The sequence below is a fragment of the Dromaius novaehollandiae genome, chromosome 9 (genome assembly GCF_036370855.1).
Source record: "Dromaius novaehollandiae isolate bDroNov1 chromosome 9, bDroNov1.hap1, whole genome shotgun sequence".
In the NCBI taxonomy this organism is placed as follows: Eukaryota; Metazoa; Chordata; class Aves; order Casuariiformes; family Dromaiidae; genus Dromaius; species Dromaius novaehollandiae.
Genome location: NC_088106.1, coordinates 22551052 through 22575089, shown reverse-complemented (window position 1 = coordinate 22575089; position 24038 = coordinate 22551052). Strand labels below are relative to the sequence as shown.

General features: G+C 42.1%; 1 protein-coding gene across 2 annotated transcripts in view; it reads right to left on the bottom strand.

Moving 5' to 3' along the window:
• Positions 1-382: 382 nt before the first annotated feature.
• EPHA4 (EPH receptor A4) overlaps positions 383-24038 on the bottom strand; it is a 107127-nt gene continuing 83471 nt past the window's right edge. The window contains exons 9-19 of one of the 2 annotated variants that reach the window (XM_064516930.1): positions 20753-20811; positions 19840-19953; positions 19472-19657; positions 15358-15419; positions 14622-14831; positions 11903-12052; positions 9602-9795; positions 6909-7064; positions 5737-6623; positions 2244-2831; positions 383-1168 (exon numbers count right to left, since the gene is read on the bottom strand). In XM_064516930.1, coding sequence (XP_064373000.1) covers positions 6509-6623; positions 6909-7064; positions 9602-9795; positions 11903-12052; positions 14622-14831; positions 15358-15419; positions 19472-19657; positions 19840-19953; positions 20753-20811 — 1246 coding nt within the window. In that variant the 3' untranslated portion in view covers positions 383-1168; positions 2244-2831; positions 5737-6508. Of the gene's footprint in view, positions 2832-5736; positions 6624-6908; positions 7065-9601; positions 9796-11902; positions 12053-14621; positions 14832-15357; positions 15420-19471; positions 19658-19839; positions 19954-20752; positions 20812-24038 lie in introns of both variants that reach the window. The other variant, XM_064516931.1, reaches the window with a different exon arrangement.

The following is a 24038-nucleotide window of genomic DNA, read 5'->3' as shown; positions in this document are numbered from 1 at the left end:
AGTATTCCAGGAGTTCAAGAGAAACTGGTAGCGTGATCCTGCAGTTTTGTCTTAGGCAAAAGTCCCTGCTGATGCTACATATTCCCCAAGGAAAAATGATTGGGACCGCTAACAAGGTCAGCCTGACTGCAGCATCTTTCCCATATTACAAATACTTGGTGCTCTGCAGAATCTGTGTAACAGGAGAAAGCAGCATGCTTTAAGATACACATGGGAGCTGCTCAGTTAAAATGAACTTTGGGAGTGCCTTCCTGGGAAATCTATTGAAGAGAATTAATCCCTGTGGGGCAAAGACCAGGATGATTACTTGCAGTTCTGTACTCATATCTGTTGTGGATGAACGTAAAGTAATAAAAAGATGCAATAATATAGTAATAGCCCATTTCAGGTTTGTACAGCAACTACTTTATTATTTTCAAATGCAAATGTTTGCATTGTTTGCTATTTTACAATTTTACAAACTAGGTATAAAAGACCATAAATAAATGACATAAGTTATGTGTACCTAAAATTCATGGAGGGGAAAAAAATTACAAATTAAAACAAAATAGAAAATCTATGTATCTAACCCAGAGATCGTTCAAATGCACGAACCAAGAAATGCTGTTAGATTTTTTTCAGTACGAACTAAATTATAATATGCCTCATACATTCTAATTTTAACCACAGTCCTTGCATATTCCAACATACTTGCAGTGATACAAAAAAATAAATGCACTCTCTTTTTATTTGTCTGATTAGTATTTCAGATTTTTTTTCTGGTTATGAAAATGTCACGTAAAAGAAAAATACTGCTTTTTAAGTCCTGTTTACTGGTTACTTACCAGCCTTTTGTATTTTATACATATATATTTTTAACACATAGATCCATCACAAAGTTAGTACAGCAAGAAACCTGGACAAACATCAACCAGTGGTGTGGTGAGCAGGACAACTTCGTAACAGAGGCTTTTCACGCCAGAGTCCCAGCGGCAGCAGGTTCGGTAACCGGGAAGCGCAGGGAAGCACATGTCGCAGGACGCTGCTGCGTGTCCGCGCCGGCTCCGCTCCGGCCGCCGCACGCCCTTCGCGCCTCCCGGCGCCAACCTGCCCTGCCTGGCCTCTGCCAGCAGCGCGGCTGCGTTAGTCCCCCTCAGCTATCCTGACCTGTAATTCCTCGTTTAATGAGCTAAAAGGGAGGAGGGAAAAGAGGAGGAAATAGAAGCAACTTTGTGACACCACTTTATGGCTCTGGTCAGTGCTGCGCCCTCCTTTCACGCGGCACATCTAGCTTTCTCCGAGGGACGGCTGGGGGACAGCCTCTCCCGCGGCAGGCTGCAGCGCTGCCCTGGGTACCGGGCCGCCGCCGGCCCTCGGCAGCCGGACGGCACGCGGAGCCCATCGCTTACCACGCGGCCCGTTCCCCGAACACCAGCACACAGCTCCACTCAAAACCAGCTTGCGTTAAATTAACAGTGAATTCTCCAAGCACAGTAAGCTTCTCTAGGTAGTACCAGTGATTTGTTAGGACTGGTCCTGGGACCACGGAAGAGTGCCTCCTGCATCGCTTCATTCAGCTTTTTATTACATGGACGAGGAACAGGACACGCTTTGCAGCCCTCCTGCGAACTGCTGTAACCCTAAAAGTCTTGTTGTATTTTTGTTCCATAACTGTGCTGGGAGCAAATGACCTGTTTTCATTATTAAGTTACAAGATAAAAAATTTTCACAGCTTGCACACAGAGCAATGTGCTTCTGTGAATGGAAGAATTGCATATATTTGTTCGCATTCAACAAGTCTTTAAAATTCTATTTTTGCAGATAAAAAAGGCTACTTAAGAATTCAGTTCAGGGTTACCAGTGGATGGATACGCAAGTGTTGCCTCCATCACCTTGTCATTGGAAACTGGTTGGTTTTGATCATGAACAGGGTGTTAGTAAGAATAAACGATACTTATGAAAATCTTTATCACCCTTATGGATCCTGTAATCCACCACTCCAAAATTAATGTGAAAGTGCCCCTGTTTTAGGCTGCAGAACTACTTGCTAAGGTTAGTGTGGCAGCTAACAAACACACTTACAGATACAGAAATTTAAACCTTTTTTGAATGTGTGTGTTCTTGCTACCACTGCAGACACAAGCAAGAGCCTGCTCTCACACGACAGAGGGACTCCCGCACTTCCAGAGGTGCTTTCAGCACGTTCACAGGCAGTTCTGCACATGGGGTGGCTCGCACACACACACACAAACACACATACGCACCTTTTGTAGGAGATAATAATCCATTATCCATTCAAGGAAAAAAATATATTTATATCACTGCAATGGCACGTTTTGTGTAAAATGTCACTTCGGCAATGTATACAGGCAGCTCACAGAAACTGGTTTCTTTGTGGTGGCACCTGGCCTGGCGTCCATGGTAACATGTGTAGTGCTCTGTCACCTGCATTCATCCGAGATGCAGCAGTGACAGCCGGGGGATGAAGAGAAAAAATAACAGTATATATAAATAAAACCAAAGGTAGAAAGAGAAAGCGGAAGGGAAGAAAAAAATCAAGAAGTCTGCAGGGCTTTGACCCAGTACATTCCTCAAGTGACAACTGGATGCTGAGTCTGAGTTAGTTATGTTCCAATGAAGAAAAAAACGGAGGGTTGGAGAAGAAAAAGAAGAAAGTAGAAGTCACACACTCTTCAGGGATCAATGACTGTTCAGTGTGTTTTTCCCAAAATCAGTGCTAGGGAAGACGCAACTGTGGATCCAGAAGGCTTCATGTCTAGTCTTACGTTCCTCCATGGTCTGTATGATCAACAGGACAGGCTGTGAGGCCATGAAAGCAAACTCTAATTTCCCTGCACAAAAGAAAACACAAATATATTAAACCACATGCAAAATAGCAGACCTGTACACCTACCCTAATGCCTCCTCTTAGATTTCCCAACATAAGTACTGCTGTATCTCAGTTTGGGGGTTGTCAGCCCCTCCTTTGCTGGCACAATTGCCAATTCACATCAAAGGAAAAGTCCTGAACTCATTTCTGCCCTTGTGAAGAGGTGAGATGGGAGCAAGTTCACAGAATTAAACATCTCTCCCAGAGCAGGGGGAAAAGACTTCCTAAAGGACAAAGGAGAAAGCAGGAAAGAGCTGCAAATCACCCAGATTCCTGAAGAAATCAGGCCACGGCTGTCACAGACTCCTCACTGGCAATTTACTTTGTCACTGATTAGCCACCAACTATGGCCACGAGCTTTTCAGCTAAAGTCTGCACAACAATGTCTCTCCAATGCTGGAGAAAAAAGAAAACGTAAGCTCACGCTTTTATCAGCTGAGCTAACGGGCGTGAACCTCTTTTGTAAGTCTTCTTCCAAGGAAAGTCCCATTTCCCGGCAGCATGGGATTCCCTAAGGTAGAGGCCCAAGCAGCAACACCATCCACAAAGCGACGGCCGAGCGGCAGCCGCAGCACGCTGCAGCACGTTGCCGCTGCTCCCCCTGCTCCGCTCGTCCGTCTCAGGCCAGCGGGACAAAGCTAACCTGCGCCTTTGCAGGCAAGAGCCCTTCACCTTCCTTGTCCCCTTCTTTCCCCCACACCGTTTCCCTTTTAAGTCGTTTCCATGCCATAATGTAAATCAATGTATAACATACATGTGCCACATATTATTTTTTAATCTGCTTTCCTCCAGCTAAAATCCCATTCAAGTGCGTGTCCTCTCTAGTCACAGTTTATCACCAGGAGCTTACAACCATGAAGGGCAGTTCTGAACATTTGGCGTCTGAACTGCCTTTAGAGTTTTCATTTTATACGGACAAAATTTTATATTCATTTTGTATGGAAAATATTTAAGTACTTTGAACGACTGTTACTAGATGCCAACAAAACAATTCTTCAAATTGTCCAGGAAATTGGGTGCATTTTGGTTTTATGGAAAAAGACAATCTCAACTTTATGTAACAGATTTACAGCAATGGGAATCTTAAAATATCTCTGCACTTAAGAAGCAAAAGAGTTTTTGCTGCTGAAAGTACAACTGTCAGGTCTTTAAAATGAGCAACCTGTTCTGATGTTGCCTGGAAAAATGATGGTTTAAAACATCCTGGTTTAAGCAGTTTTTAAAAAGAAATCTTAAATTCCTCCAAATGGAAAAGCTTTTATGAGTAATATTGCCAAACAGTTTTTACTAAGCTGCCATGACTTGACAGGGTCCAAATTTTGCACCCCACATCCTGAACAAGTTGCTTTCTGAATAAGCTGGAGTGAGGGAGAGTTACTGGTTAAAATAAGCAAGCCACTGTTAAAAGTGACAAAAAATGATGTGAGCAACACTGTGGATGCAGTATTTGTCCAACTCGGTTGTTCTGGATTTAGAACAAATGTAGTGATTTTTAAAAATCTGACATATAAAGCCTGTAAATCATTTCTGAAGTTGCTGTTGGGTGCAGAGTGGGACCAAAATATTATAGACCAAAGCAGCAATGCTAGTGCCATCAAAAGATAAATCTCACCTTCCTGACATTTTGCCTGAAATCCTGAAATCCAATGGCTATTCAGGTGTCATGAAAGTCCTCTTCTTTCCCATCACAGCATATATGGGCCAGATCCTGTCTCTTATTTAAGCTCTTCACATAAATTGGTCCTCAAAACAACCTTAGAAGGAATCTAATTTACACTTTTCTGTGGTCCCCTTTTTACTGATCAAAAAGTATTATAGAAGCCTTAATATAAATTAAATTCAAGGTAAATGTGTTCTGATCTTTACTGAACAAAGCTTTATCCCGTGTGATCTAGTAAGGCCAACCACACTCCTACAGCACTAACACCCAACTGGCAGCCGAGGGGATGCTTTCACTCAACTTGCCACCTAGTTCTCAGAGAAGATGGAGGGCAGTTTTTCAAGCAGGTAATGCTCCACCTTGGTTGTCCATGGACACAGAGATGTGCTTAGACCTTCGCCATGCTGCCTAAAGCCACTGGGAAAAGCATTTGAAGCTCGAGTTGGGAAAAAAAACCCAGCTCTCCATGCCAGCTGGCATATGCCTTGCACTGAGACCCACATGCCTTGATAATCCAGCCTAAGGGGTTTGCCCCAAAAGCTAATTTGGCTCCCACAGCTGATAAGACCGGATCACCTCGTCTGAAGAGTAACACTGCTGCATATCGTATAGCTGTCGCCATGCCCTACACCCAAACCGTGCAAAAATCAGCAGGCTGACTGCACAACCCCATCTCCTTCTGCTCCCACCAAGATAAAACAGCTGACACAGCAACTGGGACTTCTCTTCTTAAAACACAAATATTGGTTCCACTGCTTTTCATGGGAGGAAACCTCCCTGGTTCTCCTTCTTGGTAAATTCATAAGTATCTGTATTTTAGAAGGCTACTCGTCCTTTTTGTGGGATCCAGTTCTTCCACCCCAAAAATAAAGGCTTCTCTAGTGCTCAGTGAGAAGTGCAGTCAGGCTCTTCCCACCAAACTGAGCCCCAACACACACTCCAGCACCTCGCCTGCACATGCCAACATGCAACAGCTTGTGAGCAAGACTGGGTTTTGAAACTGCGCAATTTTCACCGTCATCGAACAGCGCAAACAATGTGAAACTCTAAGCAATTAGTCTGGGAAACCAGCACAGGATTATCCAAACCAGTTGGGAACCCCCATGTAATACATATTACAGCACTTTTTTCCATATAGTGATGAAATCCAAGCACAATTTAAGAAATAAAGCACCACAAACACATCAGAGACTCTGCCTCCACTGACCTTCTCTGTGTGGCAAAGGGAATTGCTTCTTGGAAGAGAAAAAAAGTCTGAAAGCTCCACAGCCACAACTGTCACAGTTGACTACGGGTAAGGTGTTCACAAAACGTCTCTAAGCGGTAGGATTCAGTACGGCACAACAACAGCCGATGATCTCTCCAGAAGTCCAGTTTTGCCCAGTAATCCACAAGGTGGGTCATTTCATGCCTCAAGCCCGTAAATGGGTAGATCACTAATCGACAGGCACTGATTAGCCAAATGATATTCTCACTGAGGTTTCTGCAAGGTATTAGTGATGCATCAAGTCTGCAAAAAATATCCTCGGGCAGATTCTTCATTCCAGTGAAAGATGTACAACTGTGGTTTCACCCACAAATAAAACACTATGGTTGTAATCCTACAGGTCAGAGGGGGAAGGAAAGTAATTCGTTTCTGTTTTTTAAGCACAGTATCTGGCAGCAAACATAGCATCAAAACTTGAATGTGACTTTATATTTATATAGATACATGTATTTTACATATCGTTGATCAACAGAGAAGTATGTTCCAAGAAACAATTTGTTCCAGGTCTGGTTTAAAATGACGGCTTGTCATTTCTGGAGGCCCCCCTCCCAACACACACGCTCACTTTCCGCAATCTGTACATCAAGCAATGCTGCAGATCTTTATTTCAACAGGCGAGGAGGAGACGAAGTAAAAAAAGTGCAGTTCTTCAATTAAAGTGCATGGATGAGGTAAACTAATTTCAAGAGTTTTGAGTTTATTCAGTACTGGCTCAGACGGGAACCATTCTGCCGTGCATCTGTTGCATTTGGGTGCGCATTGCTTGGACGCTGCTCAGGATCTTGTTCTGGTGCGTGCTGGCGGTGATCCCGATCCTTGCCAGGTCTCTGTGTAAAACAAGAGAAGAAGCAGGGGCTGAGAGCCGTGGATCAAATGCTGATGGCAGAGAAAAATATTAAGAGTCAACCACAAGTAACACAGCAAAAGCAAGGCAGATGCACAGAAATGTTTAATTAAGTAAGTGGAGGCATTGCGGAGGCATTTAGAGCTCTGCTCCGTCCAAATGAAAGGCATTCCATTCCTTTAATGAGCACAATGATATGCAGCACAAAGCAAAAGAGGCCGATTAAATCCAGATTTACCAGTTTTTTGTTATATCGCTGAGTACTTACTCCTGGTTCATATGCACCACAGCCTCTAGGGTGGTATAGCCAGCAGCTGTGAAGTTATCCTTGTACCGCTCCATTTTAATGGCTTGGAGCCAATCGCCGACAGAAACAACCGCCGAGAACTCCGGGGAGCTGGGATCCAGCAGGGCTGTGCTGGGCCTGAATGCCAAACAGCGGAAGGACAGAGAAATCGTGTCAGCTGAATCACGAATCACAAACCCAAGTTTGGTCCCTGCAACGACCATTCTCAACGACTAGGCAAAGTGAGAGCAGCAAGCTGGGTGTCTGGTGAAACCTGCGGCTCTCTGTACAGCAAAACAGAGCGGTGGCAAGCAACGCAGCAAAACGTACACTAATGGGCCAATCCATGCCATGAACAAATCTGACCCTAGATGTCTATTGGTGCCATGATTTGAATGACTATGCTGTTCGCAACTTCAGCCTCGGATGCGACCAAGTTTGTAGAAAAAGCTTTTACTTCAATAAGCCGTAAAAACCAAAAAAGATGGCAATGCTGTAACATGTTCAGCCTACTGTGTCTCCATCTCACACGCAGCAACTCAAGACCTTGCCAATCCCACATATGTCAGGCCTCAGCTCAGCAACTATAGAAACACTGCTGAAGTATGAGCAAAGGCGCTGCGAGCTCGCAACCTGCCAGACTGGTTTGGAGCGCGCAGCTCAGGGCGGGCGCAGATAAGTCATGTTTCTAGCCAGATTCGCAAGCAAGCTCAGTGCATTCAGACAAGCTCAGGACAGCAGGGAGTTAATCTCCTCTTTAATCAATCCATCCCTGACCAGCACGTGTGCCAGGCCTGGCGGGAATACTGGGAGCTTTGATCTTTGTTTGGGCTGTGGAATGTGCTTCATTTTCCCTTGCACAGATTTAACAAAATTCACTTCACCTATTAATAACTCATTTATTATTCCACGGATTTTGTAAATCACATTGTTTCACTAAGCCTTTATAAATTACTACTATATATCTAACCAAAACAATTACCATCTAGCAATTTATTTGAAAACGCACATCATCAAAGATTAGGCACGCAATAGCATTGTTATGTATTGCCTAAGGCGCTGGGTTCATGCCGGTAACACTTGGTACAACTCTTTTACTGTACTATCTAACACAAGACCAATGATTGCAACCTAATTACATACAATTATGCTCCACATATAGTCATATATTAAAGTTATAAGCATACTTGAAATCCATAATCCAAAGAGAAGAAATAAAGATATATAGATAGCCATGCACATGAAATGACCTTGAACAGACTATTAACTTTTGTAAAAAAAAAGTATACATTTTTATAAAATTATATATATATACACACAATGAAATTTTAAACATGACTTTTATATACATAAATACCTATATACAGATATAGATATATTTTTTCCCCAAAGAGCATATGAAAATTGCAAACAAAATGGAACAGTTCGTAAATTATCAAAGCAGATCATACTGCGATTCCCACCATCTAAAATATTTAACCCACAAGGGTGCATACAGGTTTGCCAGGCTACCATTGCAATTAGGGCAGTCTGGAAGATATGTGGTGACAGAGGCCTCACAGGGTTAATAATCCCTCTTCTGATAATGTAAATTATAACCAAGAATCACAAAGGGACCTACAAGTTTAAAAGTGAAAAACAGCTTTTTCCAGGATATTAGCCTGTTGGAGGCTAAATCAGGGCCTCTCTGGTCTCTGTTACTCCTTCACTGATTCAAGAAACTTCATTTTGCATTTCCCAGTGGATATTTCTATACCTTTCTTTTTACTGAGAAATAATTTCCCCTTATTTTCCCCTTGTTTCTTTTCTTCTAAGCTTTTTTCCTGATTTGCTGTAAACGACTTTCACCTTACAAAGCAAAAATATTTGAAAATAGTAGAGCACAGCTGGTGTAAATTAGTAAAGCTCCTGTTACTTCAGCAGTGTTTCACTAGCATAAACCAACTGCTGGTCTGCCCCAAAACAAAGATTTTTTTTCTACAACACTGAGAGTTTCCTTCCTACCACGTTCCTTTTGCACGTACCAGGTATACCATGCTTAGCAAACAAAACAAAAGAAAAATGTAACGCGGGATCAGTGGAGACATGAAACTGGCTTTCCACAAAATTAAATTCAAATTCACATAAAAATTAATCCACACCTTCCCAATGCCCGCAAGGCGTTGGCTGTAACGCCGTAATGCTCATTTGCAAATCTGACACAAATCTAGGGTTTATAAAACTTGACGATGTACTTTTCCTGCAGAAAACCACATCATTACTGCTAGTTACACCACATTAAGTACCCTTGCAAGCCCTTCCACTGTGGGGGCAGAGGGAAAAGACACTGCACATTCTGCCTTCAAACAGAGCTTGACTGCACCAGAACTTTTTCAGGACATACTTAAATCTGGGTTATAAATGCAGTCAGCACTGGTGTAATACAGCAAGTGCTCTGCTCATTCAGTTTTCCTCCCAGCAGAGCGAGGCGAGTCTGGGGTGCACCGTGGGGCTCAGCAGCATGTCCCTGCAAACCCTCAGCTCTCTTGCGCAGTGCGACCGAGTGCCGTGCTGCCTGGCGCTGCAGAGCCACGGAGCAGGCTCGAATCCTGGCACACAAGCTTAGGTGACTTACAGCTTGCCTGTCACCTTCAATGTTCTCCCTCATACATCACCATTACAAAAGCACAGCTGACCTGGAGCTCTCGCTGCCTGTCCTCTTCAGGCTGTTGGGGTTGCGGATGAGTTTGTCCAGCATGTTGACGATCTGTCCAAATTTAGGCCTGTCACTGCGTTCCTTCTGCCAGCAGTCTAACATCAGCTGATGGAGAGCAACGGGGCAGTCCATCGGGGGTGGCAGCCGATACCCTTCTTCAATGGCTTTAATAACCTATAAATGGCACAATTAGGAAGACATTAGAGAGCATCAGATGCTACTCACATCTACCAGCTGAGTATCATTTATCCTAGGGTGATCCAAGTATGGAAACAAATCCACACTTAAGTGAAACAATACGGAAAATTGCACTCAGACTCAAGCAGTTGGTGGTCTCAGCACTGTCATTTCCCCTTGACAATTCAAAAACTAAAAGGGTTACAGCCAGCAGGGAAGCAAATCTTCGGATCTGTTTATAATTGTGAGTGTAAGAGCACTGCACACACACTTCAACCTAGGGAGTGGCAATTAATACAGAAAACATGACTATTAGGTACAGCACCCAAAGCAGACATCGGATCCAGCAGGGGAATGCATCAGAAAGAGAATGCGGCATAAAGGGAAGGCAAAATAGCCCACGTTAGAATTAAGCAGCTATCCTTGGTGGACAGAGGGTTGGAGAAGCAACAGCTCTACAGGAAATCTGTTAATACCTGCCAATTCTGGGTGCAGCATGTTGAAGCTGACGTTTTCCCCATCATTTTCAGAGGGCAGCAGATGATCCCTCCTACCTCTCTTCCTGGGCTAGCTCACCTCGGCAGTAATACCGGCCTTGTACAGAACCTGTTCCCTCAGCACTGCATGCCCTGAACTAGGAAATGCAGAGATAGGAAACCGTCTGTGCAGCCTTAACAAAAAAGTTCTGGGAAGTGCTGCTCTCACCACTGTCAAGGAGGAAAAATACGGTATGCCTATACCAAGCACTAAAAAGGGGATGCAAAGACACTAATACTGGCTTTGACTGTGCTCTTCAAGCTAGCTTTTCACCATGATCTAGCGTTGCACACTAGCACTGTACACCAGCCTAATCTGCTAGCTCTAGGTTCGTTGCACTGTGCTGTGCAGACATGCCCTATAAGATGCATCTGGTCGTTTTTGTTTTCTTGCTAAGTCTTGATGACTTCCTGTTAGCAAAGGCAGGCAAGACTGAGTGCTACAAGAGACATTTCACATCAGAAGGGGATTAAAATTCAATCCTCTGTTTAGATTAAATGCCATCCACATCTAGACACTCTTTGAAAATGTTCAGCTCTACAAAAGAACGCAGATGACTTGTAAAATGACTTAACCACTCCCATGACCATATATTCAGATTAACATTTTCTTCTTCCTTTATGTTTATAAATCCCCTAGGAAAAGAATTATGGATAATCTATGTCTCATTTTTGCTGGAATTTTTTTTTAATTTAATAAAAAATCTATTAGAAAAAACCCTTATTAGTATTATTATTAAATACTCTTCAGAAATAGCAGTCATTGTGTATGCTCCCTCTTGGAATACACTGAAGTAGTCCAGATGGTACAGTTAAACAGGACATGCATAATTTAAGAATGGTCATTTAGCAAAGCTGCTTTTTAATGTCCTCGGGGGGGCAGCTATGCTATTGTTGTGGGGAGGCTCCAACTGATGATCAGAATTGGATTTCATACGTGTTGTCTTAGATATCCTAAAAGAAATAAAATCATCTGGAAGAATTATGAGTATACTGGGTTTTGAGGAATTAACTGCTAATAAGAAGCCTCATTAAAATGTTTTTTTTCTTAATGACTTTCAATAACTCTGAGATTTAATATCAATATACAAATTTCTCCTCTCTTTACAGTATTATGGTCTGACAGTTTGAATACATACATTTCTCTTTGCTATAATCTTCACTTTTCTTTCTTTAAGTGCTTATAACTTCACTTTCAAAGAGAAGAGAGAAGAAAAAGAGAAGAGAGAAGAAAAAAGAGACAAAAAAGGGAAAAGGAAAAAGAGTGAAGGAAAGAGGGCGGGGGGGAGAGAGAGAGAGAGAGGATACATGCATAAGCTATAGATCCTAACTTGAGAATCCACCTCCCCTGACCATATACGAGGCTTGAGGTATTCATGGAAGTCTTTGTTCTGGAGAGGTTCACTGGGAAAACAGGAATTATGATAACCTTTTTAAAAACCTGGGAGAAATGTGTTATAATCACATGACAATTGACACAGAAAAACATCAGCAAGACATCTAAAGAAAAAAATAAAGGGGGAGGAGAGAAAAGGAAAAGGACGAGGAAGCCTCAGGAGGAGACTTACATCTTGATTGGACATATCCCAGTAAGGTCTCTCTCCGTAGGACATCACTTCCCACATGACGATGCCATAGCTCCACACGTCACTAGCCGACGTAAATTTACGATAGGCGATTGCCTCTGGTGCAGTCCACCTGATAGGGATCTTGCCGCCCTGTCACAGAGAAAAGAAACCAGTGGCTAGTGAGTCACTGAGCCAGTAGTGCGTGTGGCTGACCCTGTTCTACCTCTCCAGTAAAAATACAAAACAGACTTCTGCATGCAATTCCAGAATCGCTCCTAAAAAGGCATTTACTTTCTCTTTTTCTTGCCATAAAACTGTCAGATTCAACCAGGAGGCAATGCTGTCCATCTGTTTTCTTCAGTCACAGTGAGGCGAACCAGCAAATTGTTAAAATGTATTTTTATCAGCCCACTTAGATATCTCTGCTTAGGGCAATGCAAAAGTATGAGAAAAGGCCAGGGCTTTTACAAAGTGTATGTTAGAGATTTAGTTGACATAACAAATAAGTACATGCTGTTAATTACTGTTTCCTTGCTTGCCTGTCTGACCTGTTTGTCCTGTTTCAGAAAAGTGGGTTTATAAACATTTTGTTTTTCAAAAGGGTAAAACAGAGAGAGGATGAACTGGGAAGATTTATGAACGCTGTGGTGTTTCCCATGGGCAATATCCCAAATCCTGCGAAGGCTGTGAGAAGGTAAGCAAGCCTCTGGGCTCTCCCAGTCCAGGCGCAGGGAGTTTTATGCTGGACCACGTCACAAGGCAGCTTTGGACAGCAGCTGGAGAGAGCTGCCTCTTGTTACAATTTTTTTTTAACAAATAAAAACACTTGGGGCATCTGATCTGGGCCACTGGGGGTTCTGCACTGTTTTAAAAGGAGCTCTCTTCATCCTGTTTATCTGATTTTGCCTTAGCTGAGTGATCCCAGGCCAGAGATTTCTCCTTTTGTTTATGCTAATATACAAGGTGTTTTTAATTGAGCTTTTGGTTTCCTGCAGTTACATCTGGGGAATGACTTAAGCTGAACAAAGCTTTTAGGGTTTTTTTCATTTGCTTTTATGCTTTTTTGATTAAGTTTATTTTGGTAGGTTTTTTTCTCAGCAGTCTTGTAGATACTTTTATCTATAACGGAGTGCAGGGTGTGTATACTTAATAGGTTTTTGTCCTCATATATTTCTCAAGTGTTTAATATGGACCTGTTCCAAAGCCCATTGAAATCAAAAGAGGTCCTTCCACTGGCTTCTTTGGCCTTTGGATCTGGCCTTTTGTGAATCAATTCGTGGTACTATGTGCCTCTTTTGTGGCCACAGGATGCTTTCACTTTAATGAGTTACAATACTAACGGAGCAGAATGCACAATCCTCCTAAAACAGGATCCTTTAAAAATTGCATTTTACTGTATCATCTCTGGTTATGAAAAACTTGATTATTCCTTTCAGACACAGATGCACAGACACAGATGCATTGCTTACATATGGTTGTCATTTTAAAAATTGTCAATAAGCTCTTTTTATTTAGCTGTTTGAGTACAGTGGAGTTCATCCAAATTTTCCTGTGTCTTCATCACTGATACCAAATGAAGACAATGCACTGTAATGCAAATTGCATTGATTCCCTGTAGTTTACTTCTGAGAGAAAACACAGCACTATATCTGCACTCGCTAAATTCAAAGGGAGACTTCAGTCATTTCTGTCTTGCTCTTGTGTGTTTGTCTAAGCTTTGATTTCCCTGAATACAGCTTCCCAGACCTCTGCTTCTGCTTCTTCCACTTGCCACCCCTATGAGTGAGAAATACCAAGGCTGGCCAGCATTTAACAGTACGTGAGTCTATCCTTCCCTGTAATGAACTGTGAACCCATTAAAGGATGAGTATGGGGATTAAACTGCAAAAACTGAGTACTGCAAACAAACTCTGCGCTAGGGAGAACAGATGGAGAATGGCAGATATTTAAAAACAAAGAATATAAGCAATTAAAAAAGAGACTTTATAAACTCTCCGACTTTTTTTTTCAGGCACACGTTAATTACAGAGGTATTGGTACAAAGGCTGGTAATGGTTGGGATGTTGTTTTGTGGGCAGAAGTACTATTTCACAAGCAGCATACTAAAATGGCTTAGCAAAATTAGTAACAGTGGGAAGCTGATATATAGAAAAAATGGGAGGGAAACCAAAAAAAAAAAAAAACAACACTGAGGCAAAAGCATTTACCACACCAATCTTGGGAATGCAGGCCTCGTACTTTTCCCAGCTCAAGTTATTTGGGTCAAATTTATGAAGAGCTTTGGGGTGGGCAAAAGTGGTTTTGTTTCTGTTTAGTTTTTTTTGTGGCAAATCTACACTTGCTGTCTCAAACGTCAGCGGGACTAGTCACTTGCAAATAACTATGCACCTCTCTAGAGGTCAGAAGGAATAGAAGCCCAAACTCTAATTTCTGGCATCAGATTCCTGTCACGCACTCCTAGCACACTAAGAGAACCAGAGGAATACATGGGTCACATCCTTAGAGAAGAAAGACTGATGTAGCCACTGATGTAGCAATAACACGACATCAATTTATACTCGCCATGGAGCCTGGGCCAATGTTTATTTTTATGTTGTGATATAGGTTTTCACTTATGCCTGAGATTATTTTAAAACAAACCATCGTCACCTCCCACACTGTCGGACAAAAATCTTATGTAGGCAAGAAAATCCACAGGTTATTTTCCTTCCTTCCTTACCCGTGTGGTATAAGCTGCTTCAGGGTCATCTTCCAGGACGCGGGACATGCCGAAGTCAGACACCTTGCAGACCAAGTTGCTGTTGACTAGTATGTTTCGGGCAGCGAGGTCCCGATGCACGTAACTCATGTCAGACAGATACTTCATTCCTGAGCCGATGCCACGAAGCATCCCCACCAACTGGATTACTGTAAATCTGCCATCATTCTTCTGCATATGAGGAAAGGAAGAAAATCACAGAGCATTACGCTAAAAGCTACATTATTGCCATTGCTGAAATTGGCAAAGAGCCTATCTCCGGATCCTCATCTTGTCTGAAATAAAATGCAGTGTTATTTCCTCACTCTCCTAACTAGTGTCTATAATTCACCAGTAAAGTACAAACCCAGAGGATCTGTTACAGCTTCCTGTGATGTACGCAATGTATCCAGTTTTAATGAGTCTACAGCAGTGTGATGCTTTCAAAAATGGAGCAAATCAAAACCGTTCCCTTTTAAATATGGATTATTTAAGAGCCTGGTATTTTAAACATTGCATTTATTTTATATCCTTCTACTTTACATTTATTCTGTTTTTTGTAGGAGCAAAACCAGAAAAGAAACAGAATTTACCAAGTGTAAACATAATATCTTTTAAAATGCTGTATTTTTCCTCTGCAAAACAGAACCAGAATAAGAAACCAGAAAATGTTTCCCAGTATAAAATCTCCTTAGTTTATTATGAAGCAGTCACCTACCCTGAGGAAGGCATCCAAGGAGCCATTCTCCATGTACTCAGTTATGATCATTACCGGTTTACCTAGAGTTCGCAGAAAGAAAAACACAAATCTGTGATGAACACTGATGTTAATGGGATAAAAATGGGTTGCACATGATTTTACTGCCAAGACACCTGTCTTACACAATCTAATTTAATTTGAAAAGCACCAAGCTTATGCCTCAGCTGTGGGGAGCAAGAGAAGAATATTATAGGACAAGAACATTTAAAGGGACCCATCTGGAAAGTTAACCCTTTGGGTGACTTGTTGACAAGGTCTTTAGTTAAAGTGGCTTCTGGTCTCCAGGGAATATATGAACTGATAATTGCCAGCTAAGAAGAAAAGATCTGTTCAAACTTGACAAAAATCTTTAGTGCAATTAAATTGTTTGCAGACTATATAGCCTTGCTTTCCAAAATGGGATTCGCGAATACTTTGGTCTCTTTCTCTGTTTTGAAACATCAATACTTTAGGGGAGTTAGAAAACTGTCTGCAGCTACAGGGCTCTCAAAGACAACTATATGCAGAAATGCAAAATATAAACTGTTCCTCTCAACTTTCTCTGTCTTGAATCTGTATCCTGTCTCTCTCATTATTTATAAATGAGCCAAAGCCATTTGCCTCATGAAGTCAACCACAGGATAAATGATTCAATGAATTGTGTCACATGTGGGGTATAATGCTTCAGCAGCACTCAGCTTTCCATGGCGCAATACAGAGAACTAAACCTGGGCAATCTGAAGAGAAATGTAATGTTACTGGCACAGGGATGCCTTCTAGGCACTCTTCTGCCTAAAAATAATAGCAAATGTATAACTAATGCTTGATGTTGCCTTCAAGTGCTTTACAAAGTCACATGACCCTGAAATTGAAAACATTTAGGTACATACAAGTAACACATTATTTCCAGTGGTTAATTATGTTTGATATTCAGCACCTGAATATTTGCAGAAATGGGTCCAATATCATTTCCATTTTAAAAGTCAGCAACGGGAGATGTAGGGAAGTTAAGTGACTTGTAAGAGTTTAAATGGCAAAAGCCTGGTCCTGAGACACACACTGTTAAGCCCACCTGAAGTCAAGGGAGCACACACCGATGAACACCAGCCTGGGATGGAAAACCTTCCTCTCAACTCTTTGCTTGAGCTAAGGAACTACAGCATTTTCTCCTACATAAAAACAACATCCCAGAGAAATGGCATTTTTGTACTTAACTGCCTGGAGCAGCTCTGAATAAGGGACCATTACCAGGGAAGAAGGGTTCAGTGGACATGTCACCGAGACTGTAGACACCGTCAATACCAAGACAGAATTAACCTATCAGAACTACTCAACTTTTCCTTGCTTCTTTCACCAGTAAGTATCTGCTCCAGAACAACCCGCTATGAAAACTGCTCTACTGTGAAATGTTGCAGCACTGAGAGGCTCCCATAATCATTTCTACTTCAGTGCATTTTTTACCAAGTTCCTTTTCCCTTCATTTGGCAGATTTCCATTCTGATGTAACCCTTTTTTTGATTAGAAAACAATATGCTATAAGGACTGGCTAGCCTGAAGATTTTACCTTGCTTCACTTGGGCTAACATACACATGAAATACATTACTTATTTCACTTATCATTACTTGTTTCACCTGGTCAGTCCCAAACTAGCATTTGCGGGCTTTTTCCTGTTCCTGACTCTCCTGCCCTTCCCAGCTGATAGCAAAACTCCTACTGTTTTGGCTGCATGCAAACCAGCATACCTGTGAAACGCCAGTCAGGCAGCCGGGCCCTTTCTGATTTGCATGAACAAAGCAGAAAAGACATGGTATTGCATAAAGCAAAGTGTGGCGTGTGGGTTTAGTGACCCTGGCTGAGTATTTGCATCCTTAAGGAAGAGATGTGATAAAACATTGTTCTCCCTCTATTTCACCTTTCCAAGCATTCTTTGATAAAAATAGAAAGAACTCCAACCAAATCTGCATATTTCACCATTTCATTTATCCTTGCAACTGTGACCAGAACCCTTCCACAGAACAAATACACCTAAATGAGTTTTAATTAACCTTCCTCTATCAAAAGACACTATGTCAACGTAGAAAGGAAGGAAGGGAGACTCTTTCAGTGCATTAACACATAATTTCATTACTCAGGCACTTCTGGAGCTGGGGAGGGGGAAAGAGAGAGAGGAGAAGTTACCATCAGTGAGTCAATTATTAAAGTACTTGACTAGCAGCCAATAATGTATTCATGGTTTTCTGCTGCCTCTCTCCCCTCAACCCCCATCTACTCCACTATTTATCTCACATTTTAATTTTCAGTTTATTAAATGCATTCATTTATCACAGCATTCAGAAAACCTATGGAGAAATTGAGATGAATGTCTTCTTAAGTAGCCCTGTTTACCAAACACACCCGCTCTGAGGTAACCAAGCTGGCTTGCAGCAGAAAAATTGCTTAGTGCGAGCCAGGCAATGAAATGTTCTTGGGTCAGGCTACCACCTCCTCGGTGAAAATTTCAAATCATTTTAATTCAGTGACAACTGCATTATGCAAATGCACACAGTCATTTATAACTGCCAGAGCTGGAATACCTATGGGGTTTAGAGCCTCGGTGAGATTTACACAAAGATCCTGTTTTACCTCTTTCTTTCACAGAGGTGCTACAAAAATCACTGTCTATGGCAAACACACTGTGACCTGAACAGAGACTCCCCTCTTTAAAAAAAAGAAAAAAGAAAAAAAGACAAAAAGAGAGAAAGAGAGAGAAACAGACCCACAACATTTGAATGGAGTATTATATTTTGATTTAAGTTCTGAGGCCCAGAAAACAATGGACAAAAGAAGTCTGAGACCTCTTTTTTCCCTCCTAGTAAAATTTGTCTTGAAGAGCAAACGGACATCCTAGATGAGGCGCATTTTGCATTACAGCGAGCATAGGCAGACTAGGAGAAGGAAGCACAAAGGAGTAAGGGGGGATTTCCAGAAACACAAGTGGTAAAGTAAGTATCCAGCTCCCACCAACATTTAAGGGGGACAGGGTTTTTCAGTGCCACTGATGGCTTTGACAGTCCTCTACTGGAGATATTTTATGCTCTTCTAGTTACATTTTATAACTTCTTACCTACCTAATTTTAATTCCTTACACTATTAACATCCTGCGTTCCTGTTCAGCCTGCGCGCTCTCGCAGCTGCGGGAGGTAAGCTCCACAAATCCCACCCTTCAGCAGCAATTCACAGGCTCACTCTCTGATGCCTTTGCTGCCCTGAGAACGAGCCCCTAAATCCAAAAGGTCTTTCCGGATTAGCAGCCAGTGCCACGCTTTGCCAACACGCTACCTAGGGCGGCTGGAACAGGGCCATCTTGAACAACAACTGCACCAGCTCAGTGGCACGCTATGACCTCGGACCCAAGCACGGCTCGCAGGTGTATTTTCAGTTCTAGCCTGGAAACAGCATCCAGCGAGCTCAGTCTTTCTCTTTCTCAGAATTAATGGGCACAGTGAATGCAAACAGACTTAAACAATTTTTAAAAACCCAACCCAACCAAACAGAAAGATCAGCCAGGTAATTTCTGCAAATAGAGTGAAGTTATCACACCTGTAAATCAAAGACAACAAATAAGCAAGTTTCATACTAAAACAGACTACTTCAATTCAAAGCACTGCTCTTTACATCTGTGCTTTTTACCTCAAACATACAACACTGTAGTTTTGTTTTGATATTTTTCCTCCAACCATTTTAAATTCCTTGCTTACCATCTGCTTTTGCCTATCCTGTAACAATCAGCTCGGTTTCACAAAGATGTGAAAGATGCCTGCTTGGCATAGCAAGAAAGAAAAAAAAAATAGCCCCGACCCCTGCAGTATTTAATTCCCCCTACAAAATCTTGTACAAGCTGCCTGCAGATAGAGTATCAGTTGAAACCATAAACCCATTTATAGCTGACAACAAGATTAATGACTTGTCCTGCACTGATTTCCTCCTATTAGCTATCAGTGGATCTGTTCCATCTGTCATTTCACAGGAGAGAGGGTAAAAAGAAAAAAAAACCCCACATTTAATTTCTCAGTGACTTCCAAATTGGCCTTGTCATGAAAATGACCTACTTACATTTAGTAACTACACCTTCCAAGTGGATGATATTGGGGTGGTCAAACTGTCCCATGATGCTGGCCTCACTCAGAAAGTCTCTTCTTTGTTTATCAGTGTAACCGGCTTTTAGAGTCTTGATAGCAACACAGATCTCTCTTTTTCCTGGTACTTTGAGACGTCCACTGCATACTTCACCAAATTCTCCTTCAGGAAAAAGGCACAAGAACCCATTGGTCATGAACCTGAAGCATATACCTGTGTTGTCAAACCGTAACGGTCTGTTTGTTTTGGGGAACTGTCATACAAAGACCACCGGATACCAGCTCTCCAAAAAGCCAATTTAAAACTCTATTTACTGCAAAAAATGCAAAAGTTTTGGCACTTACCCACACCAATAACTTTTTCAATCTTTATGCAGGAGGCATCAATTTCCTTGGCAAATTCCCTCACAGCTTGGTTTGGATCCTCATATGTAAAAGGATCCACATATGTTCTAACACCTGCAAGGCAGAAATATTTTATTTGAAGTCACTGATCTACATGCTGCTGAACACAGAACATATGAGACTGAAGCCTTAATGATATACAACACCAAAGAGAGTGTACAATAAAAATGTACTGTAAGCCAGGAATGACTGATGAAAGAAGAAAGGACTTAATGTACTTTTTCCCAACGTGATTTTTTTAATGCAAACATTTAATATTTCCCAATATTGATAGAAAGAATCAGGCTTTTGCCAAAAATGAGTATCACAAATCACTGCCATTACTAACAGGCCAATGGCCAGACTATGGACCCATGAAAGAAAAAGACATGAAATTTCCATTTTGGGAGCAAAGAAATTCTGAGCTCAGGTCCTAAATTTGGTACCTGGGTGACTGAGATGGAAGCAACAGTAGGATTCAGCCCTGAAAAAAAGGCAGCAAAATTCACATATCCTTTTCTGCAGGACTGCCTCTGGCCCATCCAGAAAGATGGAAATACTCCTTAGCTGACTATTGTGGGGAAAAATCATGCCTAGACATCACTAGCCAAGAAGAGGAGTCTTCTAGCAGAAAGGAACAATGGAAAAAAATAGATGAACCTTTTTCCTGTCTTTCCCCTCAAATGTATTTTATACAGATGCTTCTACTTTCCCTGCTACTAAAATGCATACTTTTTTGTATAAGGATGGTTGCAAACAAGGAAAGCAAACATATTCATCTCAAGAGAAATCTCATTCCTTATTTCCTAAGCATGAGAACATGGGACAGGTTTTGTGAACCAAATCAGAAACCCCAAGCCCCACTGCCTTTTACCTTGGTTCAAATGTTTCTCCTCATCTGCCTCTTGCTTAGCCTTACTGTACTTACTGCGCCTGTCAGAACAAAAAAGAGCATTACCGTTCAAAATAAGTATCTTACTCTGAGACAAGCTCGGTCTTCCTGACCTGCCAAGACTTGAGCTGTTTACACCTGCCACGACCTGTGCTCTGCAGCTCCCCTACGAGAGCCTGTGACACAACTCACACCTACCAGTGGGGTAGGAGCCTCCTCTCCTCAAACTGCTCTGAGTGTTACTGGCATCAACAAAGTGTCAAGGGAAACACAAATCTCCATATTTGCATCTCCGCATTTAAACAAAGAACAGAGAGCTTGCATTCCAGCTTCTTTTTCTTCAAACATGCATTTGCAATTCAGTGCAAAAAAGGGCCAAACTGCTTTTTAGCACAATCATATATGGATTCAAATGCTACAACAGAGCTGTTTTGGTAGACTGATTTTCAAACATAACTGGGCAAATGCCAATACCTACACCCTTATTTAACTGAAAATTTTGAAACAGTCTATAAACACAGAAATCACAACTGAAGCAAAGAAATCCTGGCCATCAAAAATGTAGCTTTCTTTTTCTTTTTTCTACCACCATATAATTGAGGGGGACAAAAAGAACTCCTGATGGCAGAACCTCTCTACTAAACCACTGAGGGGAACACAATAATGTAGTGTATAGTATGTTAATTCTACAGATCATTATTTCTACACCTACACACACAATTATGCAACCAGTTATATATTTAATTAGTTCAGCTTTAAACCTCAAAGGGCAAATGGCATTAAGAAAAGTTAATAATACAAGCGGTTGCTCTGATAGGGAGGATATTGAGAAGTCAGCTCAGCCAAACATGCATTGTGACTAAAAGTTCCCTGGTGTTTAATGGTATCTAGATGTGGAGGTTTGATTTGGGCTTTTACAGATAGTTCACAGAAAATTCAGAGCCAGACATGAGAACAGACATTGCCAAAGAGAAGGCCTTATCGTTGTTTACTCCTGAGCTTGCTTGTTCCTATGCAAGTTAGGGGCAAACCTCCCATCATGTCAGACCAGGTTAACTAGCTGGCAAAAGAGTCTGGGCTGGGGCCAACAAGAGCAAAGGAGGAAAGAGAAACTGAGACCAAAGGAAAGGTGAAGTGAGACTGGAACAGGGTGCCCAGAGCAGGCCAAGACAGCTGCCATTTTGGGGATACTGGAACAAGACCGAGTTCAAAGCCTGAAACGGAAAGCAGGTGGAGGAAGGAAACAGGACTGGGTGAGTGAAAGACCTATTGGCAGAGATGAGTTAAAAGGGTTCCAAAGCTTGGAGAAAGCAGGAAGAAAATATGCAACTTTCAGAGCGCCGATTGCAGCAAATCTTCCCACGTTTCACCGTTCTCCTGTCCGCAAAAGCCTTTCATGCCCACCAGCAAAAAGCATCTGAACTTCCTGTTCTGTGCTCGGCCTACGAACAACGGCAGCTTCCCATCACTACCAGCTAAGAGGCCATCTCCCAACCTTTGTCTTTGCCACCTTTTAGTGCAGGGTGTTACATATACTATATCAATAGTACAAACTTTAAATCAGCCATAAAACAGAAGAAAAAAAAATCCTGCTGAACATGCCAAGACTACTTTGAACCAAGTCTCACAGCTCCTGACAATATCAGCTGGACTTGTGTTCAGACATAAAAAGCAGGAACACCCCATAATTGGTTGGGAGCTTCTTTTCTTGATGAAAGTCAATTAAACACAAATGACTTCAGATCACAAGCAGAGCATTATTAAAAACCACGCAGGATCTACATGCCAATTTAAAACATTTATTTGCCCAAAGACTTACAGCACTGGTATAACAGAGCAGAGTTAAATAAAAGGACTACATTCTGCTCCAAGTGATTGCACTGAACAAGGACGAGGCAGCAGGAAATCTCACCCACTACCATACTGGACCAAGTCAGCTCTCAGAGGTAAAAACAGAAAGATTCTGCATTTTAAGCAGCACCCCTTCAAATTCATTTTATTGATATTCAAATATAGATGGGAGATACGAAACACAAATGTTCTTTGCATGAGAACATTTTTTAAGTATGAGAAAATGCTTTTTATCTTACTTTAAAAACTTAAATCACTTAAATCCTATTTACAGATAAAAAAAATAACCTTCCCTCCACTAAAATCCAAGGATGTGCAAAAAGCAAAAGGAAACAAAGGGATTACTGTTCAAACAGTATAGCTGTAGCTTATTAACTTTAAATAATACCTTCCAAACTAACTACCTCCTTCCATGCCTCCCTCTGTCACCCGCTGACCTTTCCCGCTTGGCTCGGGGCAGGACGCCCCGGGCTGCCTTTGTCCCCGTGAGACACCGGGGAAGCTCGGCAGCGAGGCGCGGGCTCGGGCTGCCCTGCCCGGCCGCTCACCTGAATGACAGAGGCAGCCTTAGTTACAGGGGTTTTGGCGGTGGTGGCTAAATAGCTGCTATTCAAGGAAAGAACACAGAAGCGTTCAGAACTGGTGGGGGGCAGCGGCTTAGGCAAATCTACAGGTGGGGCACGGAGGGAAGAGAGGGAAGGTCTCTCCCCAGCACCAGCAGTAACACTAGACAGTATTTGCATGTATTGAGGTGCTGCCACCTTCGACGTCCACAAACAAAAGAGGAGCTGGGGGTGATGGCAGCGCTCGGACACGAGGCTGATGGAGCATGCTGATCCAAAAACCGGTAGCAAAAGGTGGGCAAACGTGTTCAGCTAAGTTTGCAGAGCAGAACACAAAGCAAGCTAACAAACAGAAGCGTTTCCGATAGAAACTTTCAGATAACCAAAGGATTCTGCAGAAGCCATCTTCCTCCAGCTATTCCTCTAAGAAAGTAGCTCTTACGGTTTCACAGTTTCCCAAATCCTTTAAAACTCTATTTGAAGTGCTCTGATTTTATTCAGTGTTCCTGTTGGGTAAGGTAGGGTTTAGAAACACTCTAGCTACACCCTCTGCTTTCGTCTGTATGAATATGCTTGTCTTCACCTCAGGAAGTTTAAACTAACATTTAGGCAGGTGAGTTCTCCTGTTAACATAAACACTGTGGTCGCAGAACAGAAAAAAACAGCTCGAGCGGCCTGAAGGCAAAGTCCTCCAACAAATTTTGTTGTGAAGATGAATTTTGGGATATGAGTAATGACTTGAAAAAACATAATGCTAAATTAGTAATAATAACCCAGCGTGCAAAAGTAGGCACCTACAGTATATGTCCACTGCCAACATTTGGCTCACGGATGCAGAGAGGCCACATCTGCAG